Raw genomic sequence first — 24,781 nt, forward strand, 5'->3', positions numbered from 1 at the left:
CATGTCTTCGGATCATCCTCTGGGATGTTTCCCAGACCGTCGCCAATAGCCCATTGTGCAGCTCTAGTGCGACGTAAATTAACAACAACAACAACTTCCATCAAGAATTGACTTGAGCTAAGTGAGAGTAAAGCGAACCGAGATTATTCCGGCGATTTCGGAGAAAAAGGCAAGAAAAGTTGAAGTGACAGATAAACGGAGAATGGGGTTAAAGGGAATTATTTAGCATATTGTTTTTAAAAAATTAATAAAACATTTAACTAATTTAAAGAACTTTCTTGCGTAGTGAACTAAAGAATCAAAATGGTACGCCAGTTCGGAACGAACGAATTACACTCGAATTTCATGCGCTTTAACTTTTCCCACAATAAAAAATAAAATCTTCCGTTAAATTTTCTCGCCAACTTATCGTAATTGAATAATACAATTAAAGTAGGTAGGTACTTTATTTACATCGCACTAGAGCTGCACAATGGGCTATTGGCGACTGTCTGGGTAATATCCTTGATGATGATCCGTAAATATCCTTGAGGATGATCCAAAGACATGCCATCGCAATTTTCATCCTCTGCAGAGGAGATTGCTCTCCTTCTTTGGTAGCCGGACGACTTATGCGTAAAGTTGAGCTCTTAACGGTGAAACAATTTAACGAGGACCAATTCCGTGCACTCTCGGTCCCTACGCATGTTGATCAAAGTGATCACCCACCCGCTTACTGACCGCAGCCATAAAATTAAGGAAATTAACGCATTGTCATTTATTTATTTTTTAGTATCAAAGAAATTCAATCAATACTAATAAAAAATTAATTAATAGAATAAGAAAATAGCCTTTTAATTTAAGGGTATGAAGCCTTCTAATTATCCAGGTACTTTTTCGGAAAACTCTTGATTCCGCACTTTAATGGATTAGTCTAGCTATTCTGCAGAGATTGTGCATGTTAATAGCTTTTGAACTTTAGCGCTTGCATATTTACTAATAAGAATCATTAATATTAATTCATTTTACTTTTTAATTATACTTTTAAACTTTTTGCAGGCGAATGTAGCTGATGATGTGTTAGTTGAACCTGAAATTTTATGCAATTGCGCCAAAAATAGTGTGAAGTACAAGTGGACTGTAAAAGATGAGACAGGATCTATTGTGAACTTTCAAGATCCTACTATACTGCACCAAAGACAATTACTTATACCGAAACATTACCTATCCATTGGAAAATATTTAATAAATATAAGGGTGACTAAAGGATTATTTATTTATTTAATTAAATTGTTCACAAAAAAAAATTTCAGAAAATATACTGACTTAAATTAATTTTTAGGTTGCAATGACTGAATTTATTGTCTACGCAGAGTCTTTCACTACAATAGAAATTAAGTATTCTAAATCAGAAGTTAGAATTGATGGTGGATATGTACGTCATCTGGGTAATAGTGACTCTGTTTGTGTTATGGCACGGCTTCATGGAGAAAGTCATGAATCCAGATTAAAAAATGAATTAATTAGGTAAATCAAGTTTAGAAATTTATTTGTTTTATAAAACGTTTTTTTAAAAAAAAATAATAAAAATATATTCTGGAATTAGTTTATTTTATGTCCACTGAAAAGAACTTATTTTACGTTTTTAACTTGTATACACGACCTATAATAGAATAAGTATTATCATACATAGTTTATCAATTAATATCTTGGGCTACATCAAAAATGCTAACAAAATTGACTGAGTGTTATATATATATATATATATATATATATATATATATATATATATATATATATATATATATATATATATATATATATATATATATATATATAAGTTCAAAATGAAGATAAAACAAAGGAAAATTACAGACTAATGAAAAAAAGGGGGAAAAGAAAATTAATAATAAAAATAACAAAAGCTGGAGGGAACAAATATCCGAAAAAACGGATAGAACTCTTTTAAAAAATCCGGAAAATAAAAGATATAATCTTTTCATCAGCCCACACGATTATATCCGCAAAAAAAAATTCATTTGATTTCGCTACTCGCTTTATAGATTATGTTTTATTCTGTTTCTTCTTCGTATTTTATTTTCTGTTTTTACGTGTTATTTTTTCTTATTGTGTTCTATTTTATTTGTTGTAATTTTCGTAAAAATGTTTTGAGTGCTCCTCACACTATTGTATTGATATATTTTGCTTTGGCTGTATTGATACAATATTATAAAGCACTCTTTTTTGCGGATATAATTGTGTGGGCTGATGAAAAGATTATATTTTTTATTTTCCGGATTTTTTTAAAGAATTCTATCCTTTTTTTCGGATTTTTTTTTCCAGTTTTTGCTATTTTTATTATTAATTTTCTTTTTCCCCCTGTTTTCATTAGTCTGTAATTTTTCTTTGTTTTATCTTCATTTTGAACTTATTTCATGAGTTCTATTTACTTGCAGCTTATGGCTTATGGGCAATAAATGAAACCTATTGTTTTTCTTTATTTTCTTCGTGTTTTTTTGTATTTATTTATTATGCTATCTATATATATATATATATATATATATATATATATATATATATATATATATATATATATATATATATATATATATATATATATATATATATATATATATATATATTACCCTCGAAAAAGGTTAGGCTGGAAAAAAACTTCTTGATTAGGCCAGGGCCCACCCTGGGCTGTCAAGCCATTGATGATGATAATTTTATATTTCAGCAGAATTTTTAAAATATATTAAAAATATTTGCAAATGAATATTACTTCACAATATAAGTAAACTTATTAGGATTTAGTTAAAAAGTATAAAATATGATAAGCTTCTTTCCATAAACTTGAAAATAATCCTTACTTATATATGAATTATTTTATTTAAATAAAAATCTAACTACAGTCATAGTTACGTTAATTCAAGCTCAGTTTTTCATTATAAGTAATCTAAAGGGACTTTTCTCAGTGCTCTTTTTTCTCTGCTAACAAGTGCTATATCAATGTGAATTCCTTTTTTATGTTTTTAATGTTTGAAAATGTGCCAAGTTCATGTTTAATGTAGTACATTAATTTAGGTATGTAATTTATTGCTTTACTGTAAATTATGTCTTAGTATGTATGATAAGTCTCTTTATATTTTCAGTTTCTCATGGAGCTGTGTTCCTATCTATCAAAAGCACCTATCATGTTTTAAAAGTGATGTACCAAATGCTTTTCTGTCCAATGAAACTGAAAGATTCGATCTTTCTGCTTCTTCATTGAATCCTACTCTAAGCGTGGTTGTTATAAATGTCACAGCTCAAGGCAAAAATGTAATGTCTGCTTCTCAAATTCTTGAAATTCAACCAGTGCCTCATACACTGTTGTAAGTTTTCTATTTAGTGCTTCTTTTTTTTTTTCATCATTACAAGAGAAACGAATTTTCTATTATAGTTTTACAAGTTTTCTTAGTTTAAACTAGCTTCTGGTATTGAGATTGATTTATAGAAAGTAATTCATTTAAAATATTTCTAAAAATTAAATTAATATCAAAGACCTTTTTTTTAATGGGAAGTTGTAAAGAATTGATCATAAACTTGCACAACTCCTGTGCTTATAAATGGCCGCCTTTATAAAATTTGTGTTTATAACTACAAAATTACTTCCCAGTATCAGTCTCTCTATTTGATCTCACGCTAACCTTTACTGTTATGCTGAATTCTGGGATTGGGATTGATTTATAGAAAATAATTCATTTAAAATATTACTAAAAATTAATTTAATATTTAAGACCTATTTTTGGTGGGAAGGTGTAAAGCATTGACCTCCTGTGCTTATACTTCTGCACCGACTTTTTAAAATCTGTGTTTATAACTACAGAATAACTTCCCAGTATCAGCCACTAGATCCCACACTAACCTTTACTGTTACCTACACTAGCGTAAATAAAGCCCTTCATTGGTATTTTTTTTTAAATTTCTGCCAAAGCTATCTGCAGATTGTAATTCTATTGTAATTGTTGTAATTCTATTGATTGTAATTCTATTGAAATTGTAATTCTAGTTGTAATTGTTGAACAATATGTGTCCTTTTACTTACTTATGCTAATAGATTTCTAATTAGTTTTTACAATTTTTTATTTTAGGATAAATATTAACTGTGAAGTATGTCATAACCACCAAGTGAACAAGAATGATTTGATCAAATTAAAAGCTTCCTGCCAAAACTGTGATAATAATAACAACTTGAAATTCAAGTGGAAAATATGGTTGATTGATGAAGGAAAACATCACATGCATTTTAGTTAGTATTTTATAAGTTTTTATTGGTTTTGTCTCACATATTTAATGACATACATAAATAATTTAATAACATCCATAAATAATTTAGCTTTGATTTCATATGAAGTACAAATTCATAAGTTTGTTATACAAAAACTATATTTAACTTTTTATCTGTCCTTTATACAATTCCTGTTTTCTATTCATAAAACATTTTACGCTGTTACAATGCTTTAATTGTTATGAGTATACATAATGTTTTTATAACGTGCATTAAACAGTTGACACAATTTTGAGTTTACAACTATCAATGTTCAACTCCATAGTCTTGTAATTTAAAACTCAATTCAGAAGCCGAGAGAACTTCTTGATCAAGCATTGAGAGAAACTAGCCTTCCTGATTGTCTTTTACATGGATTGTATCTGTATTTGCGTTCCATCGCGAGGAAAACAACGATAAGCTCCCATGTTTAGCCCAGCGGCAAGGGGATTCTAACCCATCATCCATCTACGACTGAGGATATTTTATATCTGAACTGTAGCCGGTGCAAGCGTGGAGCGAAATTCGTATTGGCCAGCCAATGCTGGGAACATGGGTCTTCTCACTGAGTGGAAAGTGCTATATCCTATGAATGTAATATCTTACCCTCATGTATAAATATAATGTACACTGGGATAAAATGATCTTCAGTCTTTATGTTATTTTAAAAAATAGTAGTCAGCCTCCAGGGTTTTATTTTTAATTTAACCTGTTTTCTTATTACCTCGCAAATCTGACTAGTTTTTTAGAAAAAAGATTTATTATTTTATTATTGTTTAACTAATTTTTATTTATGTTTCAGGTAATTATAAGTGTGTTCAAGCAGATGGATCAACGTTTTTCATAGTTGCACCCAATAACACTCTGTATCAAACATCTCTCAATGAATCAATTGCTCAAGATACTTCATACATTGAAGCACAACACCACAATTCTGTTGAAAATGGTATGCCCTACAATAAAAAAAAATTCTATTTTTGGTTAACTAAAATATAACTTTACTATGAATTGAAACCAGTTAAACCTACCGTATTGGGGAATATTAGTAAACCAGTTGATTTTTTATTCAATTTTTTGTTGAAAATACAGCCCTAGAAATGGGGGGATTTGTAAAGTATGTGGAAATGTATTATGATATGCTAATTTAAAAATTTATGAAAAATATGAAGTATTAGTAATTTTTAAATCACCTACAATATTACGTCATATTATACTGTTAACTTTAATTTATTTTACAATGTAACATCTACAACCAAAAATGCTTAAAAGCTAGATTCAATGATTTCTAAAATACAAGGTGCTAAGTCATAATCAAAAACCCTTACCTTATATGCTTTAAATCACCATATAGCATAAATGCGTTTTGAAAATTTTGTCAATTGTACAGATAGAGAAAAGTTTTCCTCTGATAATATTAAAAAATTACATGAGTCTTTGAAAAAAAAATTCATATTGAGCTTTTAAAGACCACTTTTAGTTACACCCTGTTTTTTTCTGTTTTTATTTCTGTCACATTTTCAATATTCAAACAACGGTTAGAATTAGTTTATATTTACAGGCTAATATTTATTACAATTTTTACATTAATGTATAGTTAAATAATTAAAAAAATAAGAATTCCTTCAAAAGTAATTTGAATTAATTTTAAAATATTATGCTAATTGATTGTACTCTTTAATTTGGTTTATTGACTATGTAACTATTTATTTTAGATAGTAATTTATTGATGTGCATTTGAACCTGTTTTTTTTTGTTCTTAAAAAATATTCTTTTCATAAAGGTTTCTCAAACCAGTCTGTTAGCGAAGATTTACCTCCATTTCCGAATCTACCTGGTTTTCCAGAAGAAGCTGGATTGTTGCAAGGTAATAAATATTCAATGTCTTAAGTCTTATTTGAGTATTTATTTTATGAGTTTCTTCTTCTTTTTAAAATATTCAATATTAGAGCATAGTAAAAGATAAATTAATAAAAAAAACTGTTTGCAGTTTCTGAATGCATGATATTAATTAACTAAAATGATTACTGTCATAAATACATTTATTTATTTTGTTATTGTTGTTAAATTTATCTTGTTTAACTTATTATTTATTTCATAATTTAGAGATGCAGCATTTGAGAACTGTGAGGAATGTTCCAGACTATCTGGATCCAGTTGAAGATTTCTCTGATGCATCACCTTATTTGCAGTATCCGTATGAAGGTGAAGCTCAGTACGATGATAATACTACAATGTTTAGTAAGTGTAATTATTATCTTAATGTAAGTAAATGATTATCTTAATGTAAGTAAATGATTATTTTTCAATTGCTGGTGATTTTTAAAGTAATAATGTAATTTCAGATGCTTCTTATCCAGAGTTTTTACCATATTCTCCTCATGAGTTTGATTTTGATGATGAGGACTATCCAAGACCTGAAGAAGGATTTCCTGGTGAAAGCGGAAGCGCTGGAGCAAGAGATCATGGTATTTTTTTTTTTTTTTAAAAATGAGTTATTTTTAAAAGTATTTACTAAGTATATTAATTGGATTTACATTATAATTAACTTAAGTTTTTTAGAAAACTTTCTTAATGAATGTTTTATCCATTGACAGTATGTACATTAAAAATACTGCTTCAAATACATTCATAAACTAAAGAGTAGTAGTAAAATTGTGCTATTAACACTATCTATTATTTTTAAATATTTAAATTTAATTGCCAACAGATAATTTATTAATTATTGGTTTCGAATAAAAAAAATTATGATTATTGGTTTATAATAAAACTAAAATCAATTTTTCCAAAATTATCATTTGTCAGGTGTTGCATATTTTGCGCAAAATTGAATTTAATGATGACTTTTTTCGATTGTTAGCCAACTTTTTTTTTTTTAATTTTTCCTATAAGTATATCATAATTATCTAATTCCTGTAAAAGGAGATTTTCTTTTCTACATTTTTTTTTATTGCATGAGAAAAGAAATATTTTTTATCTGTGACTCAAATGGCTTTTTGCATATCCAGTCGTGAAATGAACCATTGTGCTGACACCCTTAAATCTGTTAAAGTAACAAATGGTAAAATAATTAGTAATATTTACTTAAATTTTATATTTAACCTTGACTTCATCGAGTAATGTATTAAATCAAAGAATTTACATAAACTCACTCTTTTACTGAATTTCTATTAATTCATAATTATTTTGAAATTATTATTTTAGGTTCTCATCGTTTCAATGAACATTTAACTGAAAATGATATAGAAGAAGGAGCTGTACCCCCAAGAGTTGATGGGCAAAATGGTATTATTTTATGAGTTTAATTGCTTACATGAAGACATTTAAATAACTTTACATATTTCTGTTTAAGCTTGTGTTATTTTATTGTAATGCTTTATTCAATTGAGAGCTTTATTCATTGAAAATTATAAAAACTAGAGTAAATTTGGATTTTTTGAAAGATTAATTAAATACCCATGGGGTTTTTAATAATCATAAATCAAATGTTTTGCTAATTTATGTATCAGTTTTATTTCATTGCCATTATTAATTTTCTATACCTTTGGGAAAGTTCAGGTAGTATAAGACATACCACATGTGGCTCAGATTCGAATCTAAATTAACTTATGAATATTGCTTTTGTTTAATCAAACTTTTGTATAACTAGCGCGAAAAATTCAGTTCTAATTTCTTAGACTATGAAATTATTACTTATAAAAAATAATGTGATTTTGAAATCTTCACACTAAAGATATAAGTACAAAAACAAGATATGAGATTAAAGATATGAGAAACATTAAATATTTAAAAGTCTATTAATGTTTAAAAGTCTATTTTATGAACATAACTAGTGCTCTAATTGCTTTAAATATATAACAATACATTATTTGAATATGTTGTATTTTAAAGTATGCAAAAATCTTAAATATTGATTTCATTAAAAAAAGTAAATTCTATGTTTAGGTTTTTTTTTAATTCATTACTGAAATATTCTTTCTTTTTTTTAGTATTCGTCCATGAACCAAGTATAGTGGGCGACCCTGTGCGAGACACAAATACTTATCACAAAACTCCATCACCGCACCTTATTAGTAGACCCAGAACATTACTAACTTTCAGCAATGCAAATACAACAACTGGATTTGATTCAAATTATTTAATATTAAAACGTGGATTGTTGAAAGCTGGCAGCTCTTACTTGATCCAAGTCAGTGTTTCTAATACTGGTAAGCTGTGATAATTTCATAACACTCATCTCCACTATTTCATAACTCTCATCTTCAGTGTTATTTCTATATTTTAGGTTAATAATTTTCTTAAATATTAATACCATTACTTACTTATAAATTTTTAAGGTTGCCAAGGTAGTCCTCAAACTAACAAAGGTTTATAAACCTATTATAAAGTTATTAAATAGTTAATATATGTACATACATTATCTCTTATAGTTCACTTTCTATCTAATGTAATTATTCTTTATATTTAATCTAGTCTATTTTATATCTTTACACATGTGTCAACTGTATCGGTTAGTCATAAAGTATTTTTAATTACAAATTATTGATTTATTTTGCTCAGCCACTTTTAAAATCCATATTTGATTTCAGCTAATACCATTACCTGAAATCTGAAAATTTATTCAAGGTGTTCTGTAATGATCACCCTTAAAATATTCTTTTTCATCTTTCTTTTCTTCAAGTAAGCTATTTTTTGCACATTTCAATTCCATCTTTTTTCTGTTATATGTTGATAATGATTAATCTTTAATTTTAATTTGCAACCCCTAATGTAATAAGTTTTTTTACTTTTTTTTTTGCAAAACTTTTACAAATTTATAGAAAGGAGTTGGACGTACATTTCTAAATATGTACCCTGTTCACAATCATTTCATTCATAAGTTTCGTTTGTTATTAATTCATTACTGAACACTGAACATAATTCGTAAGTTTCATTTGTTATTAATTATACTTGATGAGAATGTTTCTATTGTAAATTTCTTTTAAATGTAATAATTTTTTTCCATTCTTTTAGAAAACAATCTGGAAGGTTTTGCTATGGAATACATTAGAGTTAATGTTGGTCCTGTGAATGGACGTTGTACCTTGATGCCCGTTAAGGGGTACAGTTTGAATTTCAATTTCCAACTTCACTGTTTTGAATGGAAGAGTGCGCATCAACCTCTGTTTTACGAACTGAGATACTCTCTGTATCAAGATGATCCGGGACATTTGATATACTATGGTCTGAATAGAAATGCCAAGTTCATACTTCCTGCTGGCTTAGCTTCTGATTCCTATAATGGTAAATTTAATCATAAGTATGCTATTATATATAATATGCATGTAAAATGAATATGTGATAATATTCAGGGTGTTTTGTGATGACAGTACTTAATATATACTTTTAGTTAAATACAACTCATATTTAATGAGCTTTTACTAATTTTCACACCAGAAACATAATTTTTACTTTCTTTTACTAATATTTTTAATATTAAATTAAAAGTGTGTGCCATTAATAAACAATATTTTCTATTTTGTACACATATTTTCCTTCTCTTCTTAATATGTCTTATTTTACTATAAAAAGTTTGTTTTGGAGTGATCTTCATTGGCATGACAGCCTAGAGGGGGCCCTAACCTTCTCTAAATTTTATTCTCTTTGTTGCCAGATTTTGGGGTACATGAGATGCATCATTTTAGTCAAATACTTTTTATTGCATTTCTATAAGAAAAAAAAATTTAAATATTTTTTAAAAAAATTATATTAAATTGTTAACAAACATTGTATATAACATTACTCCTCTCTTCTATTTCTTTGAGAACAATACAAGAACATAATTAATTTTCTTTAAACTGATGGCTTGATTTAAAATCTTTATTTATCACATGTTAATAAGCAATTTTTTTCTCATTTTATTTCAGTTTATGTTAATGTGGTTATAAAAGATAGTATAAATGCTACAACCAATGTTTGCTCATTAATTCGCAAAGTTGAACCTCTGTCCATTAATTCATCTTTAATTCAATATGTGTAAGTAAAGATTTTCTTTCCGCTACATATTAAGAATAATTGTAAGACTTGTATCCATTTTGAGATTAATTGTGTGTACTATTACAAGAAGTTAAAATTAAAACATAATACAATTATATTTTAATTTTAACTTCTTGAATTTTTTTATATCGTTTAACTTAAATTTTTTAAGAATATTTTTTTTAATATTGCATATTTTAATCTTAAAATAAAAATTAATTAATTAATCATTTTGATTTTAAAAGAAAACTTAAAGATAAAGTAATTTTACACCAATATGCAATAAATTATATCCCTGAAAGTTTTTTAAAAATTTGGCCTAAAAAATGTTTTGATTAACCTGACATTTTAATTGAATACATATAAATATATAAAATTTTATTTATCATTTATCTATATATACCATAATTTTATAATAAATAAATGAATAATTAAAAATACAAAGTAAGAAATTACAAATAAAATTTATAAGTTATCATAATTGTAAATTAATTTGTTAAGTCTTATGCGATGGAGAAAACTTTTAAAAACTTCTTTCTCAAAAATAGCCATGTATTGTGGATGCCAAATAACAGGCCAAATAATTACTTTTTGGGCGTATGAATTTTAGTTAAAAGAATTATTAAATACCAACTAGTAATATTTAATAACAGCTTCTTAATAAATGCTATCCTTTATATGCAAAGACTTAATAAGTTTTCGAATAAAAAAAATTTATTTCCAAATAGCTAAATAATAATGATGATAAGTATGCACCCACCGTGCTTAGAATCATTAAGTTACATTTTAAAATAAAAGATATGTCTCTAATGTAGGTACAATGAAACATTTCATCCTGGTTCTACTTTAACAAAATACTTGGAAGAGAAACAAAATCAAGCCGTTTTACACAGAGTCCATGCATATTCTTCATCTCTAAACCATCACAGATTCACAGGAGTCAGTTTGAAAAGTTCAGAAGATGGAACCTTGCTTCAGAAAATTAAGCTTAAGTTTTTGGAAATAATTGATAACATGGAAATAATCAGCAAGGTAATCTTTATAAATTCATATCTATATTTTTAACAACACATGCTTAAAAAGCCAATGAAAGCTTGCCTCATTATATCATTACTTTGTTAACAAACTTGCCATATTATTATTTGACATTGAATTTTCGTGATTTAGTTAAATCATGTTTCCATCTTGAATCGTTGTATAAGCAAGTTAAGAAAAATTGATTAGCCATGTTAAGAATCCTTGCCAAGACAGAATATACAAAACACGTTGAGGATCAAAAATTATTATTTAGGTGCAGAAGTAATGAAATGAAAAGTTTATGCAAATCTGTCAGAGCCGGAGTGGCTCAGGGGATAGACCCTTTGCCTTTCCCTGAATCCCAGGTCACCTTACTGCAAATCCCAGAAGTGGCAAGGCATAATTCTGCTTCCGGCTAGCACCGACTTCAGTGCTAGCTTAAAATATCCTTAGTGGTAGAGAGATCAAGGTTAGAATCCCCTTGTCATTGGGCTAACCGTGGAAGGTTTTCACGGGTTTTTTCTCCATGTAACGCAAATGCAGGTTAGTTCCATCAAAAGTCCTCCTTGAAAGCTAGTTTGTCCCAAAGTTTGATCAAGCAGTATCTTTGTCTTCTGGGTTGAGTTCAAAATTACAAGGTCTTATAGTTGAATATTTATAGTCGTAAATTCAGTTCATCACCAATCATAACATAAAATTAATCTGTCAAAGGAAGGATAACGAGATGAAAGAACATCAAAATTCAATATTTTTGTTTGGGAGAAACTTAGATGTTTATAATAATTGCCTTTCAATTCCTCTGTTTCCTCAGGCAATAAAACAAGCTTAGATGTTTTTAATCCCTTCTTCATTGGTAGTGATTCATTAGATTTCAATAGCATTTTTGTATTTTTCTTGTTTGAAAACATAATAATTACACTCTGATTTTATTGTTTATGAGCATTTTTTATTATTTATGTCTCCTATGAAATGATGTGAAAATAAATGATAAAAAAATTCTAGGTAATATGTTTATCATAGGAAATTCATTTTAATTATACATAAAATTCTACATTAACTTTCGTTTTGCTATAAATTAATTGTTTGTTTTGAATATTTAAGGTTGAAGCAGTCCAAGCCTTATCTTGTCTAAGTGAAATTATACAGAACACAAATGAGGTAAAAGTTCATTGTTGTTCTTCTTATATGATTCTTTTCTTAAAATGAGTTTAATGTCTTTTAACTGTTTTAGAATTCATTAAATATTTAAATATTTTAATTAAATCTGCAACATTCGAAAGTCACAAGCAATTGTTATAAACAAAACTAAACACTTTATTATTTGCAGTAAATTAATTTTATGCTAATTTACTTTTGCTATCATGTTTTTTTTTTCTTTTCTTTTCAATTTAATAGTTCAGTAAAGATAACTAAATTTGTTAAAAATATTTTTTTACTTTTGAATAAAACATGTATATAGTATTAGCAAAAATTATTAATTTTTAAAACTCAAAAGTATACAGGAAAGATAAAATCTAATTTTTCATTAAATCTAACTAATATCAACATTTGTATTTCAACTAATGATTCAAACTAATATCAACATTTAATAAGATTTCAGCATTTCTCTAATGCGTGTATTTGATTCTTAAAAATCTGTTAAAAGTTTTCATCAATCAAAGAAATTTGCTATACTTTTTTGGTACCCAATGATTAACACTATTCAAAATGGGAGTTAAAATTAAATTTGTGTTTGGGTTTTACAAATAAACATAGAAAAAAAAACAATATACATATCTCAGAAATCACTATTGAGGGAGGCAGTATTAAGAACATTGAAAGCAAATGGATTGTGAGAAAAAAGTTATTTTTGAACAGGTCGCAATGAACATCTAGCAATGAAACAGGTGTTGATATTTTTAATCTTTTTTTCTTTAATTGAGATTTTTAAAGAGTTTAATAGAATTTCTGAGGTTGTATATAGTTCTAAAAAGCACTTCGAAAATTTGTATTAAGGGCGATGGATATGAAACATCTTGTTTAGTATATGCATTAATTATAACGCTGACTTAATAAAATGTTTGAACTTATCATTAGTTGAAATTATGAGTTATTGAATTTTATTTTTATTAATTTATTAGTTTCAAGTACAAAGATCTTGTTTTTTCAGCTTTCAATGTTTGAAATTCAAAGAGCCTTCAATATTTACAAGAAAATCTACCTGTTAAAGCACATGCTTCTTGGCGACTATTCATTGGAAGTACTTGAAAGAAACATTTTCATCTTTCTGTCAAAGTTAGCATTTGCATCTCATTCAACTCCATACCGAAATGAGGAACTCATTTATATATCTAGAGAATTTTTTATTAAGGAAATACAAGTGAGGACAATATTTATAACATGCAATTAGTACATTATTCTATTTTCTTGGTAATTTCCAATTTAAAAGGAGATCATTCTTTGTATTTTAGTTTGAATCATATGCAATTGTATAAAAATAATTTGTATTCGTAAAATGTATTGAGCATTGAACACAAACTTTAATTATTCTTCTAATATTAAATCTGAACAATAAAATAAATGACATGGAAAAACATTAATAAATGCTGATGTCTCAATATTTTTCAAAGTACCTAAATCTTTGACCTAAATATATTATTTTAATGAAAAAAACTTTAAATAATTTATTTGTTCCTTTTTTATTTAAAATCCTGTATTTTTTTTTTCAGGAAAAGTTGAAAACTCGTCATTTAACTGAAGAACCTATTCATTTTGAAGTTCCTCACACTTTAACAAGTTTGTTGCATATAACAAGCACCAAAATGCATAAACCTTTGCACTTGAAATTGAAAAGTACTTCTATTGAAATTGCTGAAGATTTTTCTGAACAGTTCGAAAGGTAATATTAATTTTTATGACAGTTAAAATACGAAGTTGCTCTATTTGAGATCTCTGTAAAACAAAAAATATTGGACAAAAACTTGAAAATATTATAAAGGGTGATGAAAAATGACTTGGACATATATACGTTATAATTTTAAGGTTTAATAAACTATCAAAGACCTTTGCCGCCAAACACAATATGGTGGTATCTAGCACCCTCTTCCCACACAAGAGAATACATAAAATGACATGGAAATCCCCAGATGAAGAAACATTCAATCAAATTGACCACCTTCTGATTGATAGTAGACACATGTCAGATGTCCTAGATGTCCGCTCATACCGTGGAGCGTGCTTTGATTCTGATCATTACCTAGTCAAAGCCAAATTAAGGGCTAGAATCTCCAATGCACGTAAATGGTAAACGACTTGAAAAGCTCAACTGTGATAAATTTAAGGAGGCGGAGATCAAACACACATATCAATCCCGGCTATCAGACGCTCTTAGAAATAAGAACATCTACTGCATTGAAGACATTGATGAAAAATGGAGCGTGTTCTCTAATACTGTTGTTGAAACAGGCAAAACTGTTGTGGGTAACGTTGGGAAAGCAGAGAGAATGGATTGGTTTGACGCTGAATGCCACATAGTTACCCAAAAAAAGATTGACTCATAATACCAAAAAATGCTTAGTAGAAAGCACTCAAGACTCTCCGTAGAAGAGTACAGGGCTGCTAGAAGAGAAGAAAAGAGAGTTCATCGGACCAAGAAAAGGAAATTCCACGAGGATCTACCGCGAGATGTTGAACATCTCAAAAGATCAAATGAAAGCAGAGCTTTCTATCGTGAGATCAACCTTGGTCGCAGAGATTTTAAACCTAGAACAGCTCTCTGCAGAAATAAGAACAGGGAAATACTGAGTGACAAATCTAAGATAATGGAAAGGTGGAAAGAACACTTTCATGACCTACTGAACATGGATCACCCACCAAGTGCTTCCAACTTCTCTCAAAATACCAATCAAGAAATGATCGATCCACCATCATTTGCTGAAGTTGTGGAAGCAATAAAAAAGTTAAAAAACCATAAGGCCCCTGGCCCAGATACCATTCCACCAGAATTACTAAAAAATGCTGGAGAAGATGCAATTAAAGACATTCACCACATTATGCTATCAGTGTGGGAGACTGAAATACTTCCCCAAGAGTGGAAGCTCAGCACTGTCTGTCCCATTCATAAAAAAGGAGATGTCCTCGACTGCTCTAACTATAGAGGTATAAGCCTCCTTTGTACTACCTATAAGATCTTCTCTAATATTCTCTTCACCAGACTATCTTCATATGCCGAAAACATCATAGGGGATTACCAGTGTGGATTTCGCAAGGATCGTTCCACAATTGAACAAATATATAACCTCCGGCATATTCTTGAAAAGACTAAGGAATTCCAAATCAATACACATCACCTTTTTATTGATTTCAAAACAGCGTATGATAGCATTAATAGAGAACTGCTTATCGACGCTCTGAGACATTTTAACATTCCTGAAAAACTTGTGAAACTAATATCCCTCACATTAAATGACACCAAATTGAGAGTCAAAATACAGGGAAACTTATCTGAACCTGTTGAAATAAAAAATGGCATAAGACAGGGCGACGCATTAGCATGCCTTCTTTTCAATCTTGCTCTTGAGAAAGTAGTAAGAGATTCAGGAATTAACACTAGAGGAACTATTTTCTCAAAATCTGTTCAAATTATGGCCTATGCTGATGATATTGATATCATAGCAAGAATGCCTAAAGACCTAAAGCAGGCATTCCTGGACCTGGAAAGAGAGGCCAAAAAAATGCACCTCTCAATTAATCAGAGTAAGACAAAGTATATGCAATGTATCAACTATACCGATACATCCACGCACATCGAGATTGGAGAGTATAAGTTTGAAAAGGTGAGCTCTTTCACCTACCTTGGCTCTGAAATCAACTCCGAAAACTCAATTTCCACAGAAGTAAGGAAGAGAGTAACTGCAGCCAACAAGTGCTTTTATGGCATAAGAAAATTCCTTAAATCTGACAACATTAAAAGAGACACCAAGTTGCTAATATACAAAAGCCTAATAAGATCAGTTCTCACTTACGCATCTGAAACCTGGACCTTGTCCCAAGCTGATGAGAGGACCATCGCTGCTTTCGAGAGGAGGATACTCCGGTCCGTTTTTGGTGGTGTGTGTGACAAGGGAGTGTGGAGAAGGAGAACTAACTCTGAACTCTACAGGATATTCAGAGAACCGGACATTCTGAAGTACCATAAGATTCAGCGCATGAAATGGGCCGGACACATTGTAAGAATGAATGATGACAGAACAACTAAAAGAATATTTATGGCATGGCCAACTGGAGCTAGAAAGAGAGGCAGACCCCGACTGAGATGGGCAGATTGCCTCCAAAGAGACTTTAACACAATCAAGGTCAGAGACTGGAAAGCCGTGGCATGCAGAAGAAAGGACTGGTGCAGTCTTCTTGAGAAAGCCAGGGTCCACCGAGGACTGTCGAGCTACTGATGATGAAACTATCAAAGACTTTAATATTAGCATCAAAACTGCCAGTTACTTATTTGCAAATTTTCTAAGAGGCTCTCTGTGGTTTAAAAGTCATAACTATAAATTTCTATGGGGTATTATCCCAAATCTTTGTCTCCAAAATGGGTTATGATTCAAATCAGGTTAATATGGTGGTCATTATTGTTGGTTATTTTTTAAGAACTTCCTTTCATGGGAAATAAAATCACATATCATTTTAATATTTCTAAACTAGGTAATAAGTTATGAAGACTAATTATGATTCCACTTTCATCTTATAATTAGTTCCTTGACCAATTTCTCTTCTAATGTTTCAGCTGCTTCCACACAAATTGTGATGATAAAGAGAACTGTACTTCCTTGATTGTTCAAGAGTTTGATTATGCTACAATACCAAATGAAAGTAAACTTGCACCTATTCATTTTTCAAAAATTGCATCGATACTGGTGACATTGCCTGATTGTGATCATTCTGAAGTTGTGGATGTTGGAAAAACAACACATGTCAATGCACAGTTTTTTCGCTTCAACCACAATGAGGTAAAATATACTTTTATTTATTGCTTGCATGATGTCTTCTTTTTAATAGCTTTCAGTGCATAACTCTTATTTTGTTCCACAGTTTGATTTTGTGTCAGGCTTAGTTTATAACACTATCTGATTTTGATATTATGACTCTGTTCTGTTGTTATTGTTTGGTGCAGCACTACTACCTCTAACTCTTGCAACATTAAATTCCCCATGCGCTCAAATTCTTAGGAAATGTATTCTTTTTACTTCTGTCTACGATTTTAAGAAACATGATTACATTGATGATATGCACAAAACCTAAAACTGGTGTACATTTTTCTCCTATGGGATGTTAATTATTGTGTAAATTAACGAAACGTAAAAAGCTTTTATTTGTGGCCAAAAATTTGCTTACATATAAAAAAACAATTTTAAATCAGTAGATTTCAACAGAGCTATCAGTTTTAACAAGAAAGACATGAATTAACAACCTTGTAAAAGTTTGCTTAAATTGGTTCATAAAACATCTGTTAAAAAATGTAGTTTTAGGACATTCAAAATGAAAGTTTTCAGCAAGTTATTAATTTCTCTTTCTGAATATGTATTATTTTTATGATATTTGTTTAACATATAATTAAACTGAAAGATGCTGTTATAAAAATCATTTTCACCTCTTTTTATCACCTATCTTGCAACAATCAAATGACCTTGATAATGATTCTTCTTCTTTTGATAACCTTTTTCTCATTTAAATTTTAATTTGGTTGTCTTAGATATAAATGTGTTAATGTTGTTTTTACTAGTTTTCTAGGAATATTATGCTGAGTGTTCTGCAAATACTGCCTTTAATACATATTTTTAGTATATGTATCAAAAATAAATTGAAAAATTATTCATATTAGAGTGGAAACATTGAAACATTATTAAACCCTGACAAATCTCTATTATGGAAAGTGGAATTAGAAACATCAATTTTTTTTTTTAATGTCAGAGGAAACTGAAAGGAGGTAAACGGCCATTTTTTTTAAGCTGCAAGGCATTCAAACTGGTTTAAATATTTTTAATCTTATCTTCCTTATTTATGATGTGTTTTTAATAGTAGGCATTATCAAAACCTGACAAATCACTATTGTGGAAGGGGAGGCTTAAAACACATCAAAATCATTTAAGTTGCCAGAAGAAACTGAAAGGAGGTAAATTTCCACTTTTAGAAGCTTCAAGGTATTCTAACTGGTTTTGATATTTTTAATCCCATCTTCCACATTATTGTTATGTTCTAAATAGTAGGTTTAGATAACATTGTTGTTTTTTCTGTGCTTAAGTTTTATAGTGTGCAGCTTAATCTATGTTTTTTATTTTATTTTTTGACAAAGATTTTAAAATTATGTATTTAAGTCTGACATAGCCAAGCACCTTGTATCTTGATTGTTCTGAAAACTGAATTATACATAACTGAGATACGCATTAAATTATTTGTCCAACTTCATAATAAGTTTGCAAGCATTGAATGTGATTTTTATTATTATTATTAATTTCTCTCTATTCTTAGGTATTCGAAAAAGTCATCCTACGCAGCAATACTGTGTACATTTACAAGGTTAATATTACAGAAGAAGACACATATTATTCACTCCTATTCCATGTCAGATTTCATTTTCCAAATATGGCTAACATTAAACATTCTACACAAGTTTATTTTAGGTAACTTTTTTTTCATAAATTAATTTTAATCAAACTGTAGTATTCTATAACCATTTTTATATGTTTATTATACATTGTCTAAATAAAAATAAATTTGCAAAACTATATAAATACATATATTGATACAAATGTATCAATATTGTAATTTTTTTATTATAATCTTTTTTTGATAGTTTTATATGAGGTATAACTACTCAAATGAAACAGTAAATGGACAAGTTGTAAATTTTACATCATAAGCGCTAATATTTTAATATTTTTTTAGAAAATTGAGAATTTTAATTCCTATAATTTTTTTACTCTTCTAAGGGTTTTTTTTATTATTATTATTAAACTATAAATTTATAGACATGACATTCTTTTATAGCTGTTACCCAGCAAATTTATATTTTGCTTAAAGTTTAAAAAAAATTAATATTCTTTTATGATGCATGTAATAAATTATTGTAATTACTATGAATTAATTTGTATTTATAAAATAAATTTGTGTGTGAAACAACTTCTTTAATGTGTAGCATTGTTCCCAAATGGTCGGATGAAGTTTCAGTTGAGAACTGAGTGACCAACAAAGAAAGCTTCCTTGATCACTTGGTTTCCTGATAATGCGCACCGCATCAGCCCGGAGCCTTGTCTCAACATGTGATGTAGTATTCAGTTGAGCAAAGTTTCAGGCGAATTCGGTGTGTGTTTTCCTTCTGAATTTCGAGACCATTCTTAGTAGATGATCCACTTTGAGATTACATTTTTTCTCTTTTTGTAATTTTGCTTTCTTACCAGATATATCCTTTCCAGAAGATGACGGAAGTGAAGAAAATGGGAAGAAGTTGATCCACTTTGCAAGTACTTTTTCTTCATCTTGCATATGGGTGTTTAGATTTTAAACAAATGTAGGCGACACCGTTTAGTGAGATAGAATCCAGGTGCATTTTCATTCAGAAAACAATACAATTTATTGGAAACAAAAGACAATACAACTAAAAAATCTTTAGATGCTTGATTTTTAAATTATAACAACTAATAAGCATTATGATTTTTTGTTTATTTCTTATGCTCTTTAAAAAGAGAGATCATAATTTAATAGTTGTATTAGAACCCTTATTTTTAAAAACTTTTATCAGTTAGACAATCAACATTGTTTGAATAACCATTAATTATAATTTATTATCCAGCAAAAAAAAATTTATAATCTTAGTAAACAACAGTTTTACTTCGCTATCATTTAGTAAGATTTATTTTTTAATTAAAAGCTAAAAATAAAGAGCAAAGAATATACTTGATTAATAATATTTCTGTCATGTACTGGAAACGCAATCACGAATCTATATGTGCATTTCATACATTTTCTTCATTAATAACATTTTCTACAATAGTTCTTTCAAATAAAAAAAAATTTTCTTGACAAGAAACTCAATTTTTTTTTTTAATTTTAATTACGAATACATACCTTCTTTCTTTAAAAACCTTTACAGAAACAAAGAAATAGTTTTAATATGGGATCAAGTATAGGTGACTATAGCAGCAGTTGAAGTACTAGTATCAACTCTTAAGGGCCTATTCTAACCACCTGAAAATTTGTCTCAACCTCGTCATTCAAAATAGGTGAGCAAAGTTTCAGGTGCCTAGAGTAGGCTTACTCCAAAACCTTGGATTAACCATTTCATCTGAAATATTAACATCGGGAACAAATTCTTTTCCTAACTTTAAATTTTGCAATAAATATGTTTTATGACTTGAATTTTTCTTTCATATTGCAGTTCTCAATTAATTTGTACCTAAATCAGTGTGTGATTGAAAACTTGTTTTTTAATGTACGCATGCAATTATATTTTTCAAGGTATCAGTCTTATCCAACTCCATGGAAATATGATTGGAAAAACAATTTAGCCCCCAATGTTGTTGATCAAAGTTACTTCATCCCAGAAAGCTACATAAAAGGTAACTAAAGTAATTATATAGAGTAAATAGATAAATTTTAAAATCCATGCTAAAACATTTAATAAAGAAACTCTACACAATGGAATTCATTAATAAATATTTAAGTGTATAAAATACAAAATTCTTTTCAGAATCTGATTGGTCATAAATAAGATTAGGAACAGCATTAGAGATCACTGATTTGTCTATTGAGTCATTGAGTGTTTTTTTTTCTTGAAACTTCTTACTTACTTGACTTTAATTCTCCTTGCTTTCAAGTGACACATGAGGCTGAGTCCAGTGCTGCTTCACTGGTACTCCTAAACTCAGCAATCCAAAAACATTTAGGATTATTTGGCACCTGGTTAGTTTTGGTCGCCCTCTCTTCCTCTTGCCACCCAGGACCCAGGTCAGCACTAGTCATATTGGGTCTGATGATGTCATTCTGAGAATATGTTACACCCACATCCATCTGTGTTTTTTAACTATTGCAGTTGTGTGTTTACCGTTAGTTTGTCTATATAATTCAATGTTAGATATTTTATTTAGTCAGTAAATTAAGATATTTCCAAAGCATTTTGTTTGAAACATGTCACATTCATTCTTGATTCTCTCTTTGTTTTGTAAGTTTCCAAAGCAACAAGAAAATCAACCTAACACCTTGAAATACCCACTCTCATTTAAACTGGCTATAGATGATTTTAATCTCTTCTTTGTTCTTATTTACCTTAAGAATGAGTGGTCGGATTTTGAATTTTGTATTGCTTTACACTTGATGTTCTGTGACCTCCAATGTGCAGAGTCTCTTACTATTCCATTTTTTTACAAGAGTATAAAGAATATCTTTCAAGAAAAGATTATTACAGGACATCCAATGTCTTTTGTTAATTTATGATTTTTAAAACATATCGTTATCTAATTGTGGTGATATTTATTAACATCTTGTTTTAACTGTAACTGTGCTTGATTTTCAATTGTTTTACTATTTATGTTTATAAGTACGTAGTCCTCAGCGGCTAGCCTAATTTTGCTAATTAAAGCTTTATTAAGTTATTATGTCTGCCTAAATTGATTATCACAACAATTTAATTAGCAAAATTATATTCTGATAAATGTGAGTACTGGTATTCATCGTCATGGAATACTTTCTGAAACCGGAACGTTTCGACTTCGACCCCACGTGTGCTAACACTGAAAATAAGTGGCTACATTGGAAGAAAACTTTCGAAAACTTTTTGTCAAAGGTGCCTAATCTTGCTGAAGATAATAAACTCCCACTCCTAATTAATTATGTATCAGCAAATGTTTTCCAGTCAATAAGTGAAGCCACCAGCTACTCGGCCGCTATCTCTGTTTTGGATGCACTCTACGTAGTAAAGAGGAATGAAATTTTCGCTCGTCATTGCTTGGCCTCAAGAAACCAACTATCTAATGAAACTGTTAACGAATTTCTTCAAGTTTTAAAGCAACTAAGTAAAAACTGTAACTTCACACAAGTCTCGGCTGAAACTTATAAAAATGAGTATATACGTGATGCTTTCATTAGAGGGTTGCGGAATACCCGCATAAGAGAGCGTCTGCTCGAAAATACAACAATCACTTTAGACAATGCAGTCAACCAAGCCCGTGCTCTTGAACTGGCTGAAGCTCATTCTGCTTCATATCTCACTAACTCACAACCTATGCCTTCTGCTGCACTAGACTGTACTGATGATGCTTTTGAAAAAGAAACCCTTGCAGCAATTCCTCGTGGATCATGTTTTTTCTGTGGTAATAGTGATAATCATATACGAAATAACTGTCCAGCTAGAAACAGTGTTTGTCATTCGTGTGGAAAAAAAGGTCACTATCAACGTGTGTGTAGAGCGAAAACTCGGCATAAAATAAATACTACTGCCTCTGCTCATCTAATTGCTTCTGTGTCGCCAGCCCCTGGTTGTCTCCAAAAATCCCTCACATTTGTTACAGTAAATAGTGTAAAATTGGTTGCTCTAATAGACACTGGGAGTTCACTCAGTTTCTTAAACTATAAACATGTTGAGAAATGCAATCTTCAACTGAAGTCATACTCTGGAACTATCACTATGGCCAACTCTGCTGTTACCTCAAGTGTGGTTGGGCGTGCAACTGTAACTCTTGACCTTCTAGATCACAAGTATGAACAGATTGAAGTACTGGTTATGAAGAATTTATGTGCTGACTTTCTGATTGGTCATGACATTCTTAAACTCCATTCCTCCTTAGTCATCAATTTTGACGGCAGCAAGTCGCCCCTCCAAATTTGCTCATTAGCTGTTGCTAAAATTCAACCTGTATCATTGTTTTCTAACCTGACGCCTGATTGCAAACCAGTGCAAACTAAGTCAAGACGTCTCCCTCTAGAAGATCAGCGGTTTATTACCTCAGAGATACAAAAACTCATTGAAGAAGAGGTCATCGAGCCCAGCAACTCTCCTTGGAGAGCACAAGCTTTTGTGGTGAAAGGTGAAAACAAAAAATCTAGGATGGTCATCGATTACTCTCAAACAATCAATAGATTTACAATGTTAGATGCTTATCCTCTACCTAAAATTGAGGAACTCATATCTAAGGTTGCTACCTACCAAGTGTTTAGTAAAATAGACTTAAGAAATGCATATCATCAGCTCCCGATTTTGGATTCTGAAAAACACATGACTGCTTTTGAGGCAGACGGAAAGCTTTTTCAGTTTAAACGTGTCCCTTTTGGAGTTACCAATGGTGTGGCATGCTTTCAAAGAACAATTGATAAAATTGTACAAGAAGAAGGTCTTACAGATACCTACCCTTACTTAGATGATGTGACTGTTTGTGGTACAAACCAACAGGAACATGATGAAAATCTTGCAAGGTTCAAATCTGCTGCAATCAAGTTCAATCTTACACTAAATGAAGAAAAATGTAACTACTCTTCTCAATCTATATCCCTACTTGGTTACATAATTGAGAATAAAAATATTAAACCTGATCCAGAACGTCTGAAGCCACTCTTAAGTCTACCTGTCCCTAAAGATACTGCTTCATTGCAACGTGCTCTGGGAATGTTCGCCCATCATGGAAGGTGGATACCTTCTTTCTCAAAAAAAATTCGTCCCCTCTTGGCTTGCAACTCTTTCCCTTTATCTCAGGAAGCTACCACAGCCTTCCAGTCAGTAAAAGATGATGTAGCCAATGCATCTCTTGCTGCAATAGAAAATGACATTTCGTGTAGAAACTGATGCGTCTGACTTTGCCATTGGGGCAACATTGAGCCAAGCTGGTCGCCCTATAGCCTTTTTTTCAGGTACCCTAAATCAATCAGAGCAAAGACATTCATCTATTGAAAAAGAAGCATATGCCATAGTGGAATCTCTGAAGTATTGGCGGCATTACCTTATAGGGAGACACTTTGAGGTGTTTACCGACCAACGCTCAGTCTCTTTTATGTTTAATCAACAACACAATAGCAAAATAAAAAATGAGAAGATACTGCGATGGCGTCTTGAGCTTGCCTGCTTCAAATTTGATATTGTCTACCGCCCAGGAAGCAAGAATTCGACTGCTGATGCTTTGTCCAGAGTGTCTGCATCTATTGTCCCTCAGGTTTCTGACCTTAAAGACCTCCACTTTTCTCTTTGTCACCCAGGTGTTACCAGAATGTTCCACTGGATCCGTTCTAAAAATTTACCATACTCAATCACTGATGTGAGAGCTACTGTCAACAATTGCCACATCTGCAGAGAATTGAAACCAAAATTTATCAAAAACTCTGGAGTCCTCATCAAAGCAACCTCAGCGTTTGAAAGACTCAACTTAGATTTTAAAGGCCCCTTACCATCCTCTTCTAAACATCGATTTCTTTTGACAATTGTTGATGAATACTCCAGATTCCCAT

The 24,781-nt window shown here is 30.1% G+C and overlaps 1 protein-coding gene across 1 annotated transcript in view; it reads left to right on the forward strand.

Annotated features, from left to right (window-relative positions):
* LOC107437680 (uncharacterized) overlaps positions 1-24,781 on the forward strand; it is a 626,528-nt gene that overhangs the window by 586,220 nt on the left and 15,527 nt on the right. The window contains exons 21-39 of the mRNA XM_087151873.1: positions 1,039-1,236; positions 1,322-1,506; positions 3,135-3,356; positions 4,116-4,273; positions 5,094-5,237; positions 6,072-6,155; positions 6,395-6,529; positions 6,634-6,756; positions 7,493-7,573; positions 8,278-8,496; positions 9,302-9,571; positions 10,195-10,303; positions 11,119-11,335; positions 12,422-12,478; positions 13,470-13,679; positions 14,029-14,198; positions 17,082-17,304; positions 18,824-18,975; positions 20,810-20,910. Of these exons, the coding sequence (XP_087007999.1) occupies positions 1,039-1,236; positions 1,322-1,506; positions 3,135-3,356; positions 4,116-4,273; positions 5,094-5,237; positions 6,072-6,155; positions 6,395-6,529; positions 6,634-6,756; positions 7,493-7,573; positions 8,278-8,496; positions 9,302-9,571; positions 10,195-10,303; positions 11,119-11,335; positions 12,422-12,478; positions 13,470-13,679; positions 14,029-14,198; positions 17,082-17,304; positions 18,824-18,975; positions 20,810-20,910 (3,058 nt within the window). The remainder of the gene's footprint in view (positions 1-1,038; positions 1,237-1,321; positions 1,507-3,134; positions 3,357-4,115; positions 4,274-5,093; positions 5,238-6,071; positions 6,156-6,394; positions 6,530-6,633; positions 6,757-7,492; positions 7,574-8,277; positions 8,497-9,301; positions 9,572-10,194; positions 10,304-11,118; positions 11,336-12,421; positions 12,479-13,469; positions 13,680-14,028; positions 14,199-17,081; positions 17,305-18,823; positions 18,976-20,809; positions 20,911-24,781) is intronic.

The sequence above is a fragment of the Parasteatoda tepidariorum genome, chromosome 9, assembly GCF_982258835.1.
Source record: "Parasteatoda tepidariorum strain Cologne lab strain chromosome 9, Ptep-v5.0, whole genome shotgun sequence".
NCBI classification, from domain to species: domain Eukaryota; kingdom Metazoa; phylum Arthropoda; class Arachnida; order Araneae; family Theridiidae; genus Parasteatoda; species Parasteatoda tepidariorum.